General features: G+C 36.9%; 2 protein-coding genes across 2 annotated transcripts; one reads left to right on the top strand and one right to left on the bottom strand.

The window, feature by feature from the left end:
- Positions 1-241: 241 nt before the first annotated feature.
- LOC112027052 (DNA replication licensing factor MCM4) lies at positions 242-6343 on the top strand. The gene is made up of 18 exons (XM_024059722.2): positions 242-368; positions 464-1162; positions 1254-1382; positions 1489-1570; positions 2377-2509; positions 2597-2668; positions 2756-2878; positions 2966-3079; positions 3198-3410; positions 3501-3599; positions 3824-3984; positions 4326-4422; positions 4513-4674; positions 5107-5187; positions 5270-5348; positions 5464-5600; positions 5691-5744; positions 5866-6343. The coding sequence occupies exons 1-18, from the start codon at positions 335-337 to the stop codon at positions 5938-5940; spliced, it is 2544 nt and encodes an 847-aa protein (XP_023915490.1). The 5' UTR covers positions 242-334; the 3' UTR covers positions 5941-6343.
- Positions 6344-11526: 5183 nt separating this feature from the next.
- On the bottom strand, positions 11527-13461 carry LOC111994281 (uncharacterized). Its single transcript, XM_024026150.2, has 3 exons — positions 12933-13461; positions 12599-12766; positions 11527-12423 (listed from the first exon to the last, which is right to left on the bottom strand). Exons 1-3 carry the CDS (start codon positions 13233-13235, stop codon positions 11746-11748), a joined length of 1149 nt encoding a protein of 382 aa, XP_023881918.1. The 5' UTR covers positions 13236-13461; the 3' UTR covers positions 11527-11745.
- Between the last annotated feature and the right edge of the window lie 1270 nt (positions 13462-14731).

Here is a 14731-nt window from a genome sequence, read left to right as displayed (position 1 = left end):
CCTGGGCCTGGGCCTGCTTTAAGGTTTACCGCCGATTAAGGCTCCATTGATTGGACTCCCAGCGTCTGCATATATCGTCCAAAAGACTAAATAATCCAACCGGCCGAACAAATGTCAAACATCCAGGCCTAGAATCGTTTTTTTACAGCCCAAGCTATACGAAAAGGCCCAAATGTGTTAAAGCCCATTCAACAAAGCCCACAAAAAATTTCTGGCGGGAAACTCACTCCCTCTTCCCGCCATTTCTTCTTCCTAACCAAAATCACTTTCTGTTCTTACCTTCCAATCTTTCACTCACTCTCTCATCTCTCTCTCTCTCTCTCTCTCTCTAGCAATGGCTTCTGATTCCTCTCCCGCCAATTTCAACGGTAAGCTCTTTCTCTCTCTCTAAATATGAGTTTGTAATTTGTACATATATTTCATTGAATCTCATTTGATGTCAATTTTGCCCCAATTTTCACAGGACCGACCTCTCCCGATGACTCCTACTCTAGCCCAATCGGCAACACCTTCTCATCCCCCGGCGACGCCAGGCGGCGGAGCCGTCGCCGATCCTCCACTCCTTCGGCATTCGCAACGCCGCCGCCGAACCAATCCCGATTCGCCACCTCGGATGCAAACCCAGCCCTAACCCCAACCCCGTCTTCGCGCCGCGGTGGCCGGCGTGGAGGGAGAAGAGCTACTTCAACTACTCCTGTTAATGCCGCCGCCACTCCCACTTCCACCGACGACGCTCCGGCCTCCTCCGAGGGCGGTGAGGGCTACGACGCCGACGATGCTCGGCCGACGTTTGTTTGGGGGACGAATATAAGCGTCGAGGATGTCAACGAGGCGATTTATCGGTTTCTGAAGCATTTTCGGGACAGTTCCACGGCGTCTCAGTCGGAAGATGGGTTGCTCAGGGAAGGGAAGTATGAGATTGCGATAAAAAGAGTCATTGAAATCGAAGGCGAGTCGCTCGATGTCAATGCACGCGACGTGTTTGATTATGATCCTGACTTGTACACCAAGATGGTTAGGTACCCACTCGAAGTGCTCGCGATTTTCGACATTGTTTTGATGAACATGGTGGGGCGAATTAACCCCTTGTTTGAAAAGCACATTCAAACTCGGATTTTCAATCTCAAGAGCTCCACTTCAATGAGAAATCTTAACCCATCTGGTTAGTTTACTCCTTTGCTTCTTATACAATTTTTTAAATCCATATTTGACTTTTGGGATATTTGTACTGATTTGGGTTGTGCTTTGATTAGATGTTGAGAGGATGGTATCATTGAAAGGAATGATTATTCGAAGTAGCTCTATAATTCCCGAGATTCGGGAAGCAATATTTAGGTGCCTTGTGTGTGGTTACTACTCAGACCCTGTTGTGATAAATAGAGGTAATTTCAATTAGGGTGTTGTGATTGTTGGTTTAATTTGTGTCATAGTAATTGTTTTTGTTGAAATGAATGTATTTAGTAGTTGTTGACTAGTGAGTTTTATCAGGGCAAATAACTGAACCCAAGATATGCTTGAAGGAGGAGTGTCAAGCTAGGGACTCCATGACACTGGTTCACAACCGATGCAGGTAAATCATAGTTTGTAGACTGTAAGAATATTGTAATCAACGACTGCTTGTAACAAATTTTCACTTATTTTATCTTTTGCTGATGTCCGTAGTTCATAGAAGGTTCTTTATCAACAAGTTATTTTTATGTATTTTAATTTCTGTTGGGAAGGGATATTTGATGTTTATTGAAGACTCCGTTTTTATTGTTGCTTGCTGTCAATATAGCTAGCATTTATGAAAGGAAACTGTACAGAATCTGATATTATTTGAGGTATTTAATTAGTCTGTCCGTCTCTTGGGAACTCAACGTTCCAAACAGTGTAGGTCTCCCTCTTTGTCCCTGAATTCTGAAATCAATTTCTCCAAACCCCTTTTATAAATTACCTTTTTGCTAGAATGCTCTATATGGTTGTGGTTTCTTATATAAACCGTTGAGTTCTATAGACTTTTGTGTGCGTGGTTTTAAGCTGGCATTGAATCACTTACAATTAATCAATTGGGAGTGCGTGTAGCCCAACTGAAGATGAAGTTCAAATCCTTGTATAAGTTTTAATAGCGACAGAATGGAGTCCACATTTGAATTCCTTCATTCTAGTTTCAGGAAGCTCATGTCAGGTCAGTAGTTGGGAAACACCTTAAGCCATATTCTAGTCTAATCAATCAAGTCAAAGCACCCAACTATCCGTATGGAGAGTGAAGCAAACTTTATTAGGATAAATTGATTCAAGTTCTTCCACAAATGGCTTTCATGGACTTGGTTATTGAATTCTGTATTGTTTCAATCATATGAAATCATTATCAACTGGTTCTGTTTCCAATTTCAGGTTTACGGATAAGCAGATTGTGAGGCTTCAGGAAACCCCTGATGAGATCCCTGAAGGAGGAACACCACATACAGTGAGCTTGTTGATGCATGACAAATTGGTAGACACTGGAAAGCCAGGTGACAGAGTTGAGGTAATACTACGCCGTAACTTGTTGATCTCAAGAAGAATCCTCACATTTTTTGTATATCCGATTAATGAGTTCCTCTCTTTGCATTAGGTTACTGGGATTTACAGGGCTATGACTGTTAGAGTTGGACCAGCACAGAGGACTGTAAAATCACTATTTAAGGCATGTGTACCACTCTGCCCTCCGTTAAATGTAATGGTTGTGAATTATTTTGTTTGAATGTAACAATATTTTTTCTTTTGATTACAGACTTATATTGATTGTCTTCATATAAAGAAAGCTGACAAGTCAAGAATGCTGGCAGAGGATCCCATGGATGTTGACAATCCAACAGGAAGAAATGTGGAAGATATCTCTTTTGACGAAGAGAATGTATATCATTTTATACTTTTTTTCTCTCCTCTGGAATAGGTTTAGTATCTATTGCCTTTTTCAGTGACATCCTTGTTCATGTTGAAGGTGGAGCAATTGAAAGAATTGTCAAAACTGCCTGATATATATGATAGACTAACCAGGTCGTTGGCACCAAACATCTGGGAGCTAGATGACGTGAAGAAAGGCCTTCTCTGTCAGGTAATTACATAGATTGACTCACTGATTCACAATTTCTTGTTGATAGATAAGCTAATTTTGTAATTTTTTCCTTTTTCTTGGTAATGTGTGTGATCCTATATAAGCTATTTTTGTGCAGCTTTTTGGTGGAAATGCTTTGAAGTTGGCAACTGGTGCTAGCTTCCGTGGAGACATCAATATCCTTCTTGTTGGTGATCCTGGAACCAGCAAGTCCCAGCTGCTGCAGTACATACACAAGCTATCACCCCGTGGCATTTACACCAGTGGGAGGGGAAGCTCTGCTGTTGGGTTGACTGCTTATGTTGCCAAAGATCCTGAAACAGGGGAAACTGTATGATCCTATGTTATGCGATTCTTAAGCTATTTTGTAGAAATATGTGAAACCATAGAATTTTGATTTTTTATTTTAATCACTCTTTAGGTTCTGGAGAGTGGAGCCTTAGTTTTAAGTGACAGGGGCATTTGCTGCATTGATGAATTTGACAAAATGTCTGACAATGCAAGGAGCATGTTACACGAGGTTGGTTATATTAGCCTTTTTCCACTCAATTGCATGAGGTTGGTTATAGGATTGTATTTTACTTTTGGCAGAATATGGCATTCCACAAGAATGGGATGCTAAGCAGCATTGGTAGTTATTACTTTACATTTTGACCTGATTAATGCACTCCATGACTCTTCTGTTTGTCATCCATGCACTGCACTTTTTACATTCTGTCTTTAATTCTACTTCAATTCTCCCAGGTTATGGAACAACAAACCGTGTCAATAGCTAAGGCAGGAATTATTGCATCCCTTAATGCTAGGACTTCAGTATTGGCTTGTGCAAATCCAAGTGGTTCCCGCTATAATCCTCGCTTGTCTGTGATTGACAACATACACCTTCCTCCTACCTTATTATCCAGGTGAGAAGATACCGTTGTCATGCTAAGAAACTAGAATAACATCATAGGTATGAAGCATACTAAGTGGCCCTAAATATTTTGTTGCTATGGGATTGTCTTTGTGTGTCTAGTCTGAGTAAATTTGTCGTTGCTGTAACTAAAATTGTTGAATTGGTTGTATTTTTACACGGAATAAACTGTAATCCCATAAATACCACACCCATGATGGGTTGGACCCCAAATCTCCAGTTTGAAAGGAAAAGAATCGCATTTTAATGCCATCAAGATAGCTTTATATTTGGTGTGATCAATTGGTGTGGCTATTGTTAACTAGAACTACACTATTTGTAATGGTTTCTCAGGTTCGATTTGATTTACTTACTTCTTGATAAGGCTGATGAGCAGACAGATAGGCGCCTTGCCAAGCATATTGTTGCATTGCACTTTGAGAATCCTGAGGTCTGAAGAACCCATGCCATCTTCCTTGTTTACGAATCAATTTTCAATTGTTTCTTGTTCATCTGTAAAATTTCCTTTCTCTATTTGCAGAGTTTAGAACAGGATGTCTTGGACCTTTCTACGTTAACTGCATATGTGAGCTATGCCCGGAAGCATATTCACCCGCAGTTATCTGATGAAGCCGCCGAAGAGTTGACTCAAGGGTATGTTGAGCTGAGGAGGAGAGGAAATTTCCCAGGAAGTAGCAAAAAGGTAAACAGTTCTGACATGGTTCCTAATGGGAATCTCATGTTTACTTGCTCAAATAAAATTGATAAATTAAGATTTCTTGTATTATACGACCATGTTCTCCCTATCCAGACAATTTCTTAAACCTGTACATGATTCTATATTTAACAGCACATAGCCAGTAGTATGAATAATTAACATATGATAAAGCAAAGTATTGATGGACATTTATATGCATTCTTTTTCCTGTCATATGATGCCTTTTCTCTAAATATGAATTTCCTTACGGATTTTTTCCCTTAATTTACTTACTATAAAATTCATAATGATTTTAGCTTTGTATGTCTTTCTGTCATGCATTTCCACATAAATTCTTGCATCTGACATCAGAAATGTAATTATTTTAAAACTTGTTTTATATTTGTCATATGTTCCTGGATTGGACAAATTCAACAGGTGATAACAGCAACACCTAGGCAGATTGAGAGTTTGATACGCCTTAGTGAAGCCCTTGCTCGAATTCGATTCTCAGAATGGGTTAGTAATGTTTGCTTTGTGTATTGGCTGTGTACAGTATGTTCACTGAGATTAGAATCCATATATTTCATGATGCATGCAGGTTGAAAAGAGTGATGTAATGGAGGCATTTCGGCTTCTGGAAGTTGCAATGCAACAGTCAGCAACAGATCACTCTACTGGTAGCTATTCACTAGCACTTAAGAATACAAAAATCCTTAAATCCCCCTACCTGATTATGTTACACTCAGTCAAATAAATCTTAATGATGTGTTTCTCCAAAATTTTTCTTTCAAGGAACCATTGACATGGATCTTATCACCACGGGAGTTTCGGCGAGTGAAAGGATGAGAAGAGAGAATGTATTATCAGCAATTCGCAGCATAATTATGGAGAAGATGCAGCTTGGGGGGCCCTCAATGCGCTTGTTGGAGGTGTGCAAAATCATCATATTTAATTAATTTATTTATTTTTATATGCTATATCACAACCAATGCCTAAATGTGCTTAAATTTGACCTGTAGTTGCTGGAAGAGTTGAAGAAGCAGAGCCCTGGCCCTGAAGTTCACCTCCATGATGTAAGTTTATAGCTCTTTATCTCTCTGGCACGTGCATTTGCATGCAGGCATGCACACACTCAAAACAGTTTAAGCGAATGATCATGCTGATGGTGACATTTTTTTTCGTTTAAATCATCAGCTTAGGAATGCAGTTTCAACTCTCGCAAGTGAGGGATTTGTATCTCTCCATGGTGACACTGTGAAAAGAGTATGAGGGGAGGGGAAGAACTGGTGTTGGTTGTTGAGATTGATATGCCAGAGCTACAATGTCCAGGCTGACCTGCTTTCTGTAACTACATCCAAATCCAAAGACCACCAATTTGGCTACACGAGGAGTTATGCTAAAATGAAGTTTCAAGGTCTGGTGTGATGCTTGTATATGCTTTTTGTAGTTCCTACCTTTTAGTTGAGTGTACTAATCTTTCCATCGATATTAACTTACCATAAGTATTACTCTATATGTCTCCACCAAGCATTTAAACTTTGGTGTAATTTCTCTAGAAATAGGTAAGTTCTGTGCTATCGTGACACTTGCATGGTGGAATGTATGGTGTGCAACCTAATGTCTTTATAGATGAGAACGGGGAATGAGATCTGTAATGAACTCTCGAACAAAATTCTGTGCATCCATTGCATACACTAAGTCTATTACTGCAATAATTTTCACAACTTTAGCCACAATCTGCCTACGTGGTGAGTTGTAAGTGGTGGAAAAAAATGGTGGGGCCATAATTCCACCACTCACAAATTACCACGTGGATAATTTGTGGCAAAGTTGTGAATCACCTTTGATAGGGATTATGGGTGGTATTTTAGAATCCCAGCAGGTCCTTGCTGAACCCAAATCATATTTCACTTTCAACACAAGTGGGAATGTGGTTTTATACGAGGGCACAGGATTTACACTGGGGCTCACCTTAATGCGATAGAAAAGTGTATTATATACTGGCTATATTGAATAATTTGACATATCTTTTGTCCCTTTTGTGTGTCTAAATTCTCAACCTGTGCAATTGGGCACAATATACCTTTTTTGTCAAGAGACCAATAAATAAGATGCAGCACATAGCATATAATAAATCCCCTTGACAATATTTAGCTATTTAGCTTCACCAAAATTCCTTTATTTATTTTACCTACACACATGCTGCAGCAGTTGATCTATTTTAACTTTCAACACAATAAAATAATATATCTCACTACCTAAAAAAACATCCACAACACCAACCACAACCACCTCTACCATTAGCCACAACTACAACCACCACCACTACCACCACCGCCACCACCAATCCATAGCAGGAAAAAAAAAAACCCAAATCTCCAATCTTTTTCCTCAGCCACAATCACAGTCACAGCCACCACCAACACCACTACGACCACTACCAGTCTACAGTAGAGGAAAAAAAAAAAAAAAAAAAACCTCAAATCTCTAATCTTTTTCTTCAGCCACTACCACCACCACCAGCAGTCCATAGCAGAAGGAAAGAAAAAAAAAAAAACCACCACAAGCAAGCACTCCGATCACGTCGGAACTCACCACAAACAAGCACTCAGATCGGCGGTGTGGGTCTGAGGCTGATCAGCGGCTTGGGAGACCGGAGTTGAGAGAGTGAGAGGCCGGAGTGAGAGAGTGAGAGATTGGAGTGAGGCTGATTGGCGGCTTGGGAGACTGGAGTTGAGAGAGTGAGAGGCCGGAGTGAGAGAGTGAGCTTGAGAGAGATGTTTAGAGAGAGAGAGAGAGAGAGAGAGAGAGAGAGAGGTGTGTATTATTTTAATCACCGATTGATTAAAATAATTTTTTTTTTAACTTTCATGAACAGTACACATCTAAAGAGCTAAAAAAAATAGATTTAGCTCCACTCGTGGAGCATATTTTTTGTGACTAATGAGCTAAAATATACCAATATATACCTATATAGTACCACTGTTGTGACTTGTGAGTGTTCAAAAGTGTCATTGGAAAAGTTAAGGAAAAGGGAATTTGCTTTTTGTAAAAATTGAATTGAGAACTGAACAAAGTTAAAATGCCTAGAATAACGAAGTTTCGGCTAATAATATGTCGGCATCTAAGGGTTCTTTTGTTTTGGGTGTAAATGGTTTCAGGAAATCATTTTCCGTAAAATAGGCTGTTGGGTTGGTTTTGAAAATAGAATTTTCTAGAACTTATTTTCATTTGACCGTAAAAAAGAAGCTTTGACCCCGGAAATGAATTTCAGTTCCTATTTTCACTTCAAATGGTTTTCGGAGAGAGAGAGAGAGAGAGAGAGAGAAGAGGGAGCCCAGATCACGCCTTCGATGTTGCCGGCGAACCCCGAGCTCTAGTCCGACGATTGCACGCACCAAATCGCATCGGTCTCGTAGATCGCAGCACCGCGTCGATCGCACCGCGCCGCTCGATCTTGCCTCCGCTCGATCTCGTCGCCCTCTCAATCTCATCTCAATCTCGTCGTTACCCATGACCGATCTCGTCGCCCATGACCCATGACTAATCTCTCCCTTTCCATCCATTTTTTATCACTCTCTCTTCCTCGCTCTCTCAGTTTGACCGAATGGTGGATTTGATCAAATGGTGTTGTTGTGATTTTTGTTTTTTTAAGTTTATATGTTAAAATTTTCTATTATAAAATTTGTTTGGTAACTGAGAAAATGGGTGAGAAAATGTGAGAAAGTAGTAGGAAAATAGCATTTTCAGAATACAACCAAACACATGAAAACATTTTCTAGAAAAATTTCCATAATACAGCCAAACACTTAGAAAATATTTTTCTTTCCCGAAAATACTATTTCCAGAAAATATTTATTTTTCGGAAAATATTTTACGGGAACTAAACACAGCCTTAGTTGCAAAATTTTTCATTGCCAGGACTTTTAGTGACGGGGTTTCAACAATGAAATGAGTTTCGTCGCTAATTAGTAGATTTCATCGCTAAAGGTAGACGTGGCAAAACGGGCTGGTCGGGTCGGGTTCGAGTTGGGTCAATCGGGGTTGCGGGTCAAATGGGTCATTTTTAAACGGGTCAAACTTGTTGCGGGTCGAGTCGGGTCGAGTCGAGTTGACCCTTATTTTTCAAAAAAAAAAAAATTTCAATTACAAAAAAAATCAAGGCAACCTGTTTAGAGAGAATGAATAAAATCAATTAAGGAAATGAATTGCACTTAATACCACTTATTAAAGTAAAGTTTAGGGTTTCATTTATATACTAGAAGTGTTTTACTTAAAACCTAAAAAGTGTAAGTAAAGTTTGGGCTGAAAAATTGTTTTAGAGATGAAATATTTCGTCGCTAAATGTGTCAGAATTTTGTAAGAAATGGTTTTAGTGACGAAAATTTTTATCGCTATATATGCCTAGATTTTATTTTAAATAGTTTTAGTGACGAACTTTTTTTGTCACTATTTGTACCCAAAAATAGTTTGAGTAACGAAATTGTTCTTCACTAAATATGACTTAATAAACTAAAGTATTTTTAGCGTGGAAAACATTTAGTGACAAAATGTTTTTGTCACAAAAAGTTTTTTTTTTATTTTAAAACAAATTGGACTTTTAGTTACAAAATTTTTCATCGCTAGGACTTTTAGCAACGGAGTTTCAGCGACAAAATGAGTTTTGTCGCTAATTAGTAGATTTCATCACTAAAGGTAGACGTGGCAAAATGAGCAGGTCGGGTTGGGTTTGGGTCGGGTTAATCAGGTTTGCGGGTCAAACGAGTCATGGGTCAAAATGGGTCATTTTTAAACGGGTTAAACTGGTTGTGGGTTAATTGGGTTGCGGGTCAAGTCGAGTTGACTCGTATTTTTCAAACAATTTTTTTTTTCAATTACAATAAAAATCAATGACAACCTATTTAGAGAAAATGAATAAAATCAATTAAGGAAATGAATTGCACTTAATGCCACTTATTAATATCCTTCTAATTCTGACAATTTTGAGCATAACAAAAATTATTTATAGTCATAAATTCATTATGGAAAAAGTCTTCAATGTTATTAGTTCATTGTCAAAATGTATATAATTACAAGTTTACAACTTCAAAAAGAGATAGATCTTAAAACAAACAAAACAAGTAAACCAGCAAAGTAGCAAACCATCTTAATCAACTTTACTAATGATGCAAGAGTCAATAAAGCCAGCAAATCTGAACATTGGTCATGCACCAGTATATAGAAAAGCCACCCAGTAGTAGCTAGCAAGACAACTTGATCAACTTTAAAGACCACCAAAATAGAATGGGTGTTAAAGCCACCCAGTGGTAGCTAGTAAGCCAGAGTTTGCTTTTACATTTAAACTCCTTTATCAGAGAAGTATTTGCATACTTAGATCACAGGACACCACTTCACATGAGGATAATACTTGTATACATACTAGTGCCACCAGAGAGAGTGTCAATGAATCAAGAAAGAAATAAACATATCTAACCATTATATATGAATCATGACCTATCCTAATCAATAAGTCTAGCACCAGTACAAAAAGTTTGGATTCTTGCTCTATAAAAATTTAAATACATAATTAGTATGGAAAATCAAGATATTTAAAATAAATGTTTGATTTTTTTTGTAGAAAGGTAAGTAATTCACACACATGATAGCAAACTTGTAAACTTGTAAAAAGTATATTTTAAGTTTACATCACTAATAATATTATTCCCACCAAAAAAAAAAAAACCTACATGTCATGGGCCATATCAAGTTATCGGTCTTCTTAAGTGCACATGTTTCTGTTGCATATAAAATAATAGTAAAATTAGATTACTTAGAAAGATAAACGAAACAAAAAAAATTAAAAATTAAAAATAAACATAACATATTAAATAAAATAAATAAATATTTTATAAGAATTAAACTTCAATTTCAATCTATTCAACGTTGGTAACAGATTCAGCGTTACAAATATTCATACTGAAAAAGTGTGGTCTGTGTTTGTCACGTGAGGAACTGAGGAAGCTAAGGCCTTTTTGTGGTTTGTCAATTGTCACATCCCACACTTTCACACGTTTGTGAGTTTGTGACTTTGGCTTTGGAGTTGGACTACAGCTAGTCAAATGACTCAAATTGTATGAGATTTTTTTTTTCTTTTTAGTTGTCTCATTCTCATGATGTCTGTGAAGCTTTGCTCTTTGTGAAGCTCAAATAGTGCTATTGTCTTGTCTTCTCAATTGTTTATATAATTATATCAATAATCTATTGACTATTAGTGTTTTTTTTTTTTTTTTTGCTTTATGAACCTAGTATTAAAACATAGTTTAAATACTTTTTGAACAAATTTTTTAACGGGTCGAGTCACAGGTTATTCCAGTCGGGTCGGGTTGACCCGCAAAAAAAGGAGTCAGGTCACGGGTCAACCTGTTTTTACTTTGGGTCAAAAAAATCGGGTTCAAGTCAGGTATTTTTTAGGTCGGGTCGGGTCGGGTCAAAAAATTCTGACCCGTTTTGCCATGTCTAGCTAAAGGCCCTTGGCGACGAAAATCTGGACTTTTAGTGACGAATTTTTTCGTCACTAAAAATATATTTTCTTATAGTGTGAAATAGAATTTTGCATACCCGTATTTTAATCGGTCGAGCCTGTTTTTTGATCGATCAAACCAGGCAGTTTCTGAACTCTTCTTTTTGCAAGTTGTATATTCTTGAATCTTGACTTGTATCACTTTGAGCATTGTTTAATAATACTTATAGACTCTAGGATCTATATCTAGACAAGTTTGTATTCATGATTTGTCAATTGTTCTAAACTTTTAGAACCTAACATAACTTATAAAAAAAGATCCCATAAAATAAAATAAACACTAACAAGAGAGAGAGGGAGAGAATTAACAACTTATATACACCAAAATATTTGTTCTTATAAATTGAAAATATAAACAAAGCAAAGCAAGACAAATTGTCCTGAAACTCCTGACATGATAATAGGAGTGTAAGTCTTCGACTTAAAACAGAAGAACATTACATATTGAAAACTAGAAACAAAAGACCACATGACAATTGATAAAAAAAAATTAATACAATACCACCACTATCTATTTAATTGTTAGCCAAATCAACTAGAAGACTGATAAAAGTAGTTGGATCACCAAGAAGAATACTAATAATTGTCTTGAGAAATATTTTGAGTATTTTCAAGCACATTTTACCCATCCCACTGTTTCTTTTCAATCGACGTTGAATAGGCAGCCCCAAATTCTTCAAAGCCAAAATATCAGTTGTTCCATTCTCCAATTCCTCAACTATCAGTTCCCTTATGCAAGAAACATGAACATTATACTCACCACACTCGGACACGTACGACCACACCTCAATTCCCGACAAATCAATTTGATTGCAAAATATGCACTTTGACTTAGTCTCACGAAGGTGAAATTTCACATGATCAATTTGGAATTCTTTCATGAGGTTGAGACAACATGGGTGCAAATCCAAGTCTTTTTCAGGGCAATGGTAGATGAAACCTTTGACATGTTTCCCACAAGCATTACAGAATTTGAAAATGAAGTCTTTGAAGATCTCGTGGGTTGTGATGGGTTTGCTAAACATGCAATCTTTGTGAAGAGTATAGTTGCAATCTCCACATCTGTATCTCATTCCATTACTGCCATATTCCTTGCATCCATTGCATATGTAGCGTTTTGAGTTTGGATTGTTATCTAGCTTGAGCTCATGTTTCTTGGGACAAGTGCGATTTTTTCCCATACAATTGCTTATCTGCACCATAGAAAAATGTCGTATATAATAAATCAAAAGACACAAATACAATTGAGTTTGAGAAAAATAAACAAATACAGAGAATAGAAACGAGAGAGTTCCTTTAACAACTTAACTTCTATAAAATAGGGAATTCAATGCTGATGTGTTTCATTCTATATGAAAATTAAAGTACCTGGTTCTTCATCTTCAAAGCATTCTTGGCCATAATCTTCTTCTTGTGCTCCTCATCCTTAGCAAAGACAGCATAGAAGTGGTTGTCTGGTAAGTCAAAGAGGTGGTCAATGTTTTCAAACACTTGGATGTCTCTGTCGAGGTAAATCATCTTGCTGTACTCCACAAACTGCACACAAAGTATTGGAATTTAAGTGCTAAACATTGAAAGCATTTTTGAGATAACACGCGAGAGAAGCCCACAAACACAGTTTCAAAAAAAAAACAAATCTCTTGTCACTCACAAAAAGCAGAAACTACATGTAATACAAGCAAAAAATGGTAAACATACATACCTCCCAAATACGAAGCTTGGAGTAGTTGATGACATAGTAGGCCATGGCAAACTGGGTTTGGTTCTCAGGTGGGTACACAGGCTCAATCTCCCTGACTATGCAACCTTGTGAAACCAATATTTCACGGTGGTCCTCAGGCACGTCAGGCAAGATTGCAACCACTAGAGGGTATTTGGCCTTGACCTCTCTCAGGCTCTTGGCTAAGCCAACCACACCTTTCACATGGTCCTCGTTACCAGCCAAAAACGTGACATAGGCCTTGCTAGGCATGCTAACGGGTTTGGTGGTGATGTTAGGAGCCATTTGAAGTTGGTTTTTGAAGAAAATGTGAATTGAAAAAAGGTTTTAGACTTCGGGATTGGGTTTGAAAAGGATTTAGTGTTTGGCTGGAGAGAAAAATGGTTTCTCTGGGAAAATTAGAAGAAGGGTCTAAGTTTAAGGTTTGAAAGAGAGTAGGAGAGGAAATTTATGTTTGCTTGAGAAGAAAAGTTTGTACTCTGAATGGTTTTTTTGTGATGGACTTGGAGCGTCGGGTGGGGGCGTTTATATAGAGCTTGGGGTGGATTTGTTTATGGTAAAATATTGGGATTAATGGTAATTAATAAATAATTCCTGTCGGCATTGGGAAAAAAATTAAGATAGATATGGCCCATATGGGTCCAATTGGCCCACTTTTGCCAACACAATTTAAATAGACTAGCAAATGCCTCAAAACGACGACGTAGCTTAGAGTAATGGCTATCTTTCTCAAAATTTATGGTATGCGTTATTCAATCCCAAATAAATCTGATCCTTACGTGTGGCATCGATCTGATCTGACGATTATAAAGAGACCTCATGAATTGGGCGGTGCACGAAATGGCGAATAATAAAGTAGTAATTGATAGTAAATACTATATTTTAGTCAACTTTTCGCTACATTTAAAACTCTAACTGATTTTTTATAATTACAAAAAGTAACGTAAAAGTAACATATTATGGTCTATTTCTTTGGTTGTTACATAAATTTCAGGATTTTTTGCACCCAATAATTAATGGATATGGCAAAATCAGAGATTACATAGTATTTGTGACGAAAATGATGAATAATCTATAGGATAATCACAATATTTAAAATACTAATTGATCTTTTTTTTAATAATTACAAAAGAAACATATTGTGGTCTATTTGTTTGGTTGTTACATAAATTTCAGGTTTTTTCGAACTCAGTAATTAATTAATGTATTTGGCGAAATCAAAGATTACTTTTTTTATTTTTAGGAAATCAGAGATTACATATATGCATAATTTGTAACAAAAATGACGATAATCTATAAGATAATCACATTTCGAATTTTAGCTTTGCAATACTGCCAATACAAAAGCAATGCAGTGATTTTTAAGTTAGAAAAATTGACTTGTAATAATGGCTTCATATTAGATGAGATCCTTTTGTGATAAGGTTCAGGATTTTTTATTTTTTTTTTAAGTTTTAAATTAATTAGGTTGAGTTGGCTACATGTATTTTTTTTTTCACTTCATTTTATTTGAAGTATTTTTAATTACTTTGATTCTCAAAAAACAAAAAATTACTTCCTTAATTGATATGTCTATTTTCATTACTATTTTAGTGTTATTTATTTATTTATTTTTGGTCTTCCTTTACTCTTTTTTCGCTTCCCCAATTTGAATCAAATTCACTTTTTCTTACTATGACCAAACAATCTCAATTGACTCTCCTCATTTTTCATCAATAGATGACACCCATATCTTCAAGCAATTTTCCTCATTTGAATCTTGCCTTTATATGTATTTTCAC

This window comes from Quercus suber, unplaced genomic scaffold (assembly GCF_002906115.3).
Source record: "Quercus suber isolate HL8 unplaced genomic scaffold, Cork oak 2.0 scaffold_110, whole genome shotgun sequence".
NCBI lineage: Eukaryota > Viridiplantae > Streptophyta > Magnoliopsida > Fagales > Fagaceae > Quercus > Quercus suber.
The sequence above is the reverse complement of the archived record's forward strand: the minus strand, read 5'-3'. Positions and strand labels throughout refer to the sequence as shown.